Consider the following 7,538-nt stretch of genomic DNA (forward strand, 5'->3'; position numbering starts at 1 on the left):
AAATTTTACATATGTCGTTGCCCATTTATGTTTCAGGATCTTTTGCATAGCTAGCCATTTCTCCAGCTCCTTTTGGTTTTATTGTTAATGTTTATCCTTCCTGTTGTTCCATACCTTAGCATACTACATATGCTTTAGAAAGAAGATGACAGAAAGTCCTTATCACTATGGGAAATATGAAGGTCTTTACTTTGACTGTTTCAGACAAGCTCATAATTTAAGCTGTATTGCAAATGAAGTTGTATGTTTAAGACACGAATGAAAAGTATGCAAATATTATGCTTCTGTGTGTGTTTGGGTTTTTTTCTTTTGCAGCTGGTATACCATGCATTGCAGCTGTTGGCGTACAGTGTCCTAGCAATTTTAATCATGAGACTAAAACTGTTTTTGACACCACATCTATGTGTTATGGCTTCCTTGCTGTGTTCAAAACAGGTAAGGTCTATTTTTAATCCTGTAGCTATCTCAGTACTTATAGTTTTACCCAGATATTTGTCCTAAAGCAGATTCTGTGTGTGTAATTGCTGAATCTGAGTGTACCAGTTAAAAATAAACCAGATTATATTGCCGGTCAAAAAATATGGTTACACAGGTCCCATTCCCCAAATAAAGCAAACTTCTTGTTTTATGCAACTTGTCCAATTGCATTATTATAGGAGTTAATATGCTGTGTATTGAGCTTGAGCATAGGGAGACATACACTGGGTTTTACTGTATTTACACACTTCTGTGCCATTGCAAGATTTTATTGACTATTAATTTTATCCGAACAGTGTTTGACTTCTGTTTACACTGTATTATCACAGCTCTTTAGAGCTTATTGCCTTGCGTATTTTTTGTGTATTAATTCTTTCCAGAAGTATAGTTTTGAAGTCTTGCATGCTAAAAACATTTTAGCCTTCAAAATAAAAAGTAATATGCCTAACTCAGATTTAATTTTCCTTGCTTGAAATTGTCACTTTGTCTTATTTAAGGTTCACGTCAGATACGGATGAGATAAAGTGTTCTTGCTCAAATTAAACTTCAACGTAGCAAATTTGCTACTTCTTTCTTAAGTACCCGTTTCACATACTTACGAGTATTTGCTTAGACCCTTCAGCAAACTATCCTTAGGAAAAAATGCAAAGGCTATCTTTTTCAGTTGAAGAAAGGGAAGAGTAGGATATAAAGCAGCGTTAACCTTATATCCCCAAAATCTGCTTTTCTGATATGTTTTTGGAAGTTTGCAGTACAATCTCTAATCTATATACTACAGTTAGAACCTCTTGATGTAAATAGGAGATAAAATACTATAAAAGTGCAGTTAGCATTATTGAATCGTCTTCACTTACAGAATTTGACTTTTGAACTACAACTTTAAAAGCTACATTAAAGTCAATTTTCTTTTTTTGGTAGAATTACAAGTATAATGCCCTACATTCAGTAAACATGAATACTTTTTATGAGGTCTCACTGAAATTTAGTGGAGAACCAATAGCAGAGATGTTTCTTATTGTAATATATGTTAGGTTCCTTATAGAGAAATAAAAATTAATTGTGCTGCGTACAACATTACAGAATTGTCTAGAAATTAATCGATTCTTGCATTTCAGTTGTTTGGATGGCTCTTCTGTAAAATCCAGCCCAAAACATTGGTCTTTGCTATTTTAGCATTGATGGCAATAGAGGGATCGGCAAACCTTCAAACTCAGTGGAACATCATGGGAGAATTTAGCAACTTGCCACAGGAGGAACTTTTAGAGTGGATAAAAGTCAATACCAGACAAGGTAAACTATTTAATAATGTATGAAGTTCCTCATTTACTGTGGGATGTAACTATAGAACTTGGTATGAATGACTGAAGAGATATTGCTATCTGTGGCTTTGCCTTGGGACCATCCTACAGCCATGGTTTAGTCACATATACTTGTCCATACAGAAGCTATCTCAAATGAGAAAAACACCCAAAACTTGCTTTTTTTAGACTCCATGCTACCAGTCTGGAGTTTCTAGCCACTGATGTAATGTTTCAACAAGTGTTTTCGCAAAGTCGAATTAAAATAGATTTTTATTTAAATGACACTGGTCCTGTATGTGGGTCCATGATCATGGTTTTGCTAGAAGAGAATTCGAAGGATGTGTGCTATGGTTGCACCTGTCCTTTTACTAAAATGAGTGAAAATGTCAGAAAACTAGTGGGAAACAACGTAGTTACCTTTTTAGCAGGAAAATACTTTCAAGCTGAAGTGGACCGAGTTTTTATTGCGCATTTAACAATGGTGTAAGAAGTGACAAATAAGAATGTGTTGTCATAAGGAATATGTTATTCTACCCATTCAAGAAAAATAAGAGGTATTAAATCTCCATTCTTAGATGTTTAGTTATCTAATGACTTATATTGAGTTCAAAGTTTAAAAAAAATAAAGTGAATTTGCACATCTCCTGATGTAAGGCATTATCAAAAAGAGTACCCTACCCTCTCTATGTTTTTCTACAGAATTACTGTTTAGATATTTGAAGATTGCTTCTCTGCTTTTACTGCTTCATTCTTCATTTCAAACATGCCTTTCATTCTGTATTTCAGATGCTGTTTTTGCAGGAGCAATGCCTACAATGGCAAGTGTTAAATTGTCTACGCTTCGTCCTATTGTAAATCATCCTCACTATGAAGATGCAGGATTAAGGTAGATTTCAATGTTGAGGATTTATTTTTATTTGCTATTAATTCTCTTAATGTCAGTAATATACATTAGGAATGGCATCACGTTATATTGTAAAATTTGTTAAAACTCTGTAGAACTTGATTTTTTTAGTCAGACTGAAAACACAGGCAGTATTTCTTCAGTATTTGTGTTCATCAGAAAGGATTATACGGCTTCAAACTTACATATAAAAAAATCAGAATATAATCATGGAATTTGAATTAATATGTACTATTATATCCTTTCTTCATTATAGTTACTCCTGACACTGTAGACAGACTTGACCTTTTTCTCAAGATAGCCCGTTTTGTTATTCCTATTATCTTTCTCTGGTTGCCATTTTTTTTCATGATAATGTAGCCAATTATTGAAATATTAAAACTAGTTGAAACTGAAATTTTGTAATGGAATTACTGAGTTTTGTACTTTGTTATTTTCAAAATCAGGATATTTTTCTAAATTGAAATTGATTTTTCTGAAAAGGCCATGATTTTCCTTTTTTAATTTTAATATCATAGCATCATTTTTTAGCAGTTTGGTAAAACTGTTTAAAAAAAAAAAACACAACAAGAAAACAACCAGATAGATAGGAATAAAGGAGAAAATGAGGGGATTCATTTTACATGCCTTATGTCCTTAGTTCTGTGTCTGGCATTAACTGGCTTTAACTTTTGATCATCCAGTTGGACTGGATGATCACTGTAGGCCCCTTCCGACTGAAAGATTCGATTCTATTCTAACTACAGAAATATAGGACAGGGTGTATTTGGGGAAAATAAGCTAGAGATAATAGAGTATCAGAAAATGAACAGGAGTTAACAATGTCATGCTTTGCACAATCAAAGGAAGATAGTACTGGGTAATATAAACAGGATCATGGTTTATAAGTGATGATTTTCCTTGATTCAGCATAGGCAGACATCAGGTCTTGCACTCTGCATTTTAAAAAGTCTGAACAATGAGTATGACCTTTTGTGGAGAGACTGGGCAGTTGATTTCTTCTGAACACCTCTAGTCCAAGCAAGGCTGTTTCTAGCCTTGAATTTTATATGGTGAAAGCATTGCTTTGACATCTTTACGTGTTCTGTTCACAGTAACTGGATCTTCTTACAAAGTTGTCTCCTGCTACAGAAAAATCAAAGGGCTGTATACATTGTTCTTGGAATCATTATATTTGTGAAGAAATAATCACATTAAAGCAAATAGCACTATTAATTTAAACTTTGATTTAGCCTAGTTCTCTTGTGAAATAAAAAGCCTTCCTGTCCAGTCTAAAGTTAAAGCTTACATTTTCATGCTATGTTGCTAGCTAACTTTTATATTTCTCTTTTTGAAGGGCCAGAACTAAAATAGTGTATTCCATGTACAGTCGAAAACCTGCAAAGGAAGTAAAAAGAGAATTGATAAAATTAGGAGTGAATTACTACATTCTGGAAGAGTCCTTGTGTGTAAGCAGAAAAAAGTGAGTAGTCTCTGTCTTTCTCATGAGAATGATATGCTGCTCAAATATGTAATCTAAGATTCATATCAAGTAGCAGTTTTGAAATGCTGATCTGTGCTTTATTAAAAGTGTCCAAAATACATTTTTGTCCAGTGACTCCAGATAGTAATAATTAACTTTACCGACATTAGCAACCTTGTGGTCTTTTGTGTGCAACTGAAAAGCTGTGTTGTACATATTTTTAAACCTCAGTGTAAAATACAGAAGAGATTCACAAAGGAAACAAGTGATTATTCCGTGATGGCAAGAACAGATGTGTGTGTGTATAATAAAAGCCTAGTATGAATCAAAGGTGCAGATAAAAGATAGTCTGAGCACCAAAATATTATGACTATTGCTGGTCACTGAAAACTTTGTCACGTTTAAGCTGTCCTCAAGAAGAAGCTATGCTTTTTTTTTTCCCCAATTTCTCTTTTTGGCCTTTAGAACATGATTAGTTTGGATTTTTTTGTTTTATTTTCTTTGCATTTAAAATAAAGAGAAATTAATCTGTTCTATTCCTTTGCTATGATCTTTGATAAAATTAGGAAATTTTCAGTAATTCTAACTTTGAAAGATAACTGTACAGGGAATTGATGTCGGTTATGTGCCTTAATAAAAAAGCAAGGAGTTATTACTTTTTTTTTTTAAAAAAAAGGTGTTTTATTTCCTGAGTTTTCTTTAGAAATGTTAGGAGTGTGCATATCACCCTCCATTTTATAGGAAGTTTTAAGGATCCCTGGTAATGTATATAGTATAATTTGAGTTGGTTTATATACTTCCTCCTCCAAATAAGTTCTTACTAATTATGTAATTATGTAAGCAGACATTACACATTCTCAATATTATTTTTTCAATTACTACTATATATATTGATTTTGTAATCTGATAAAAATTTCTAGTATAAAGACAAAAAAATATAGATGGCACAATCAAGTATTCATAGGGGAGGTTATAAAGCTGAGTTCAGCAAGCTGTATGGTTTTTGATGACATTTCTTAATTTTTCTTTCCATATTCATATGTTTTCTAGGCCTGGTTGCAGTATGCCTGAAATTTGGGATGTCGAAGATCCTGCTAATAGTGGCAAAATTCCTTTATGTACCCTTATGAGCAAGGCTTCCAGGCCATATTTCATCACAGTATTTGAAAACAGCAATTACAGAGTCTTGAAGATTCCAAAGGAATAACATTTCAATGGAAAGAACCATCAGTCTTTCAACTTTTTAAACTAGTAACTATAAGAATTCTAAATCAGAAATACCTTTTCTACTAGACTTAAAATGGAAAAATATGTATTTTATTTTTTACCATTTTAAGTGAGTTCTGATTATAGAAATATCTTAAACCTAACAGTTTGGATTTCTATTTCAGGGTCAGTCCCTTGAGATTTGCTATGCAAATGATTATATGTTTGCACATTTTATTTAACACTGATCCAAAAAGAGTTAAAAGTACCTATGGAAAGTAACTCCGTTCTCAAAACCAATGATATTGTGAAATGGGATTGTCAGAATGTCTTAGCAAAGCGAGTTTGTTTAAAGCTTTGGTGCTAACAGCTAGGAACAAAGGAATGGTGCTATAGCATCTGGCATCACATTTCTCACATCAGTTTCATTACCCGTCTCCCTTCTGGACAAGGTGATACTAGAAATTCCCTTTAAAAGTCACGTAGTTTCATTAGTCATGTCTGAGAGAAATAGGTGTTGGGTTTTTTTCTTTGAGAGGATTAAGAAGATTTGTCATTTTGGATCGCTTAACACATGCTTTTAAGCTTGCTTTTGAAACGGAAAAGTTTGTAGGCAGACTTGAAACTTCATTATTTAGGTGCATGTTCTTGGAATCTTATTGATATTAAAAAAGAAGACTAATAAGGGTAATATTTGCAGTGAGCAATAGTTTAGCTTCTCAGTGTCCAAGGATTTTTAGCATTCTTATGCATTCAGAATAAGCTGGCATAATATACATGAAATTTTTAAGGGAAAACGCTTTATTCAGGAAAAATATGTCATAGCCTTAGAAAGATACTAAAATAAATCCTTCACTGCCTTAACTAGACCTTCAGCGCCTAACTTGATAAGAAATTGCTTTCAAAATTTATGCCCTGTTTTCTTTCCCCATGTATTAGATCCTGCCTGAATCTTATCATCAGCATTAAAGAAAAATGAAATTGAACCCAGTTGTGATATGGGTATAGTCAGTTGCGTGGGTATAATTGCTCCAACAATATTAGACCGGTTCTGCAGTTTTTCTGTCATCTTGATGTCACACCATTATTATAGGTAATAGAGAGCTCGCTTTCCAAGATACCCAGTGCAAGGACTCCCTTCAGTCGTGTAACTGACTTGGTAGAATTTTTGTATGTTTATTGCCATTGGGAAGCATCACAGGAATTGTGATTCTACGTTATAAGACCTCTAAAGTCTAATGTTTCTCTGTGTATCGTTCATGTTTGGGGTTTGTTTTGGCTTGGGTTTTTTTGGTCAGACATCAGTCTGTTGATACGACTGGTCTTTTTAGCCCTAATAGCATCTAGCAATATTAGATGCTATAGGAACAGTATCTGTCACGCCTGTAATAGTATCAATTAAATGGGAACCTGTGATAAAAGTAGTAGTGTAACAGCTGATCAGTATTCTAAGACTACTTATTTTTTTAAAATCTGTTTTATGGAGAGGGTGAGGGAGAATGGCTGAAAATGCATTAGCTTTTTAACTTTTACAGAATAGATTTTGCAAAAATTTCTATAAGGAAACTCTCACAAAAAGGGCTTTTGGGAAGTTGCTTTTTAAAATGTTAATTGAATTCAAGGAAGCAGGAAAAAAATCTTTATATAAACATTGTGACTAGTGTTACAGCACAAAAAGGTACTGTATTTTTATGAAGTTTATGCCAACTGTTGACATGTACTTATGTGGTTAAATAAAAAAGAAAAAGATGGAAATTGTTCTCATGTTTCTGGTGGACGTTACTGCTCTTATGTCTGTTAAACTAAGTTTAATACAGGTGCCACCGCAGATATGATTGAAGCTGAACTCTCAACTGAACGATGCATGGTAGTGCTTCAGATAATTAAACCAAACTCACACACCTCTTTCCGGCCTCCTTTTAATTTGAGTGAAGCCCAAATACTTGTAGAGTGAAGAAACATTTGAAAGTTAAGGTTCAAAGATGTACCTTAGTAAAAATGTTCCTCCTTTGATGAGGAATCTGTTGTTACTGAGTACGGGGCCAGACACCGTTTGTACATTTTCAGCTTATGTTGAGGGATACCATACTGTCCCTCTCTTTGAACTGGTTTTAAACCCACGTAATGATTGTCATCTAAGGTGATAAAATCTAGTAATGGAAAACTATGAAGTAAAAAAAAAAAGCAA

General features: G+C 33.6%; 1 protein-coding gene across 1 annotated transcript in view; it reads left to right on the forward strand.

The window, feature by feature from the left end:
• Window positions 1-6,059, forward strand: part of LOC104155886 (probable C-mannosyltransferase DPY19L1) — a gene marked incomplete at its 5' end in the record, with an annotated part of 42,724 nt that extends 36,665 nt beyond the window's left edge. The window contains 5 exons of the mRNA XM_009701234.1: window positions 316-435; window positions 1,593-1,767; window positions 2,565-2,664; window positions 4,019-4,144; window positions 5,195-6,059. Coding sequence (XP_009699536.1) covers window positions 316-435; window positions 1,593-1,767; window positions 2,565-2,664; window positions 4,019-4,144; window positions 5,195-5,351 — 678 coding nt within the window. The remainder of the gene's footprint in view (window positions 1-315; window positions 436-1,592; window positions 1,768-2,564; window positions 2,665-4,018; window positions 4,145-5,194) is intronic.
• Between the last annotated feature and the right edge of the window lie 1,479 nt (window positions 6,060-7,538).

Source organism: Cariama cristata, unplaced genomic scaffold (assembly GCF_000690535.1).
Source record: "Cariama cristata isolate BGI_N322 unplaced genomic scaffold, ASM69053v1 scaffold16335, whole genome shotgun sequence".
Taxonomy (NCBI): Eukaryota; Metazoa; Chordata; class Aves; order Cariamiformes; family Cariamidae; genus Cariama; species Cariama cristata.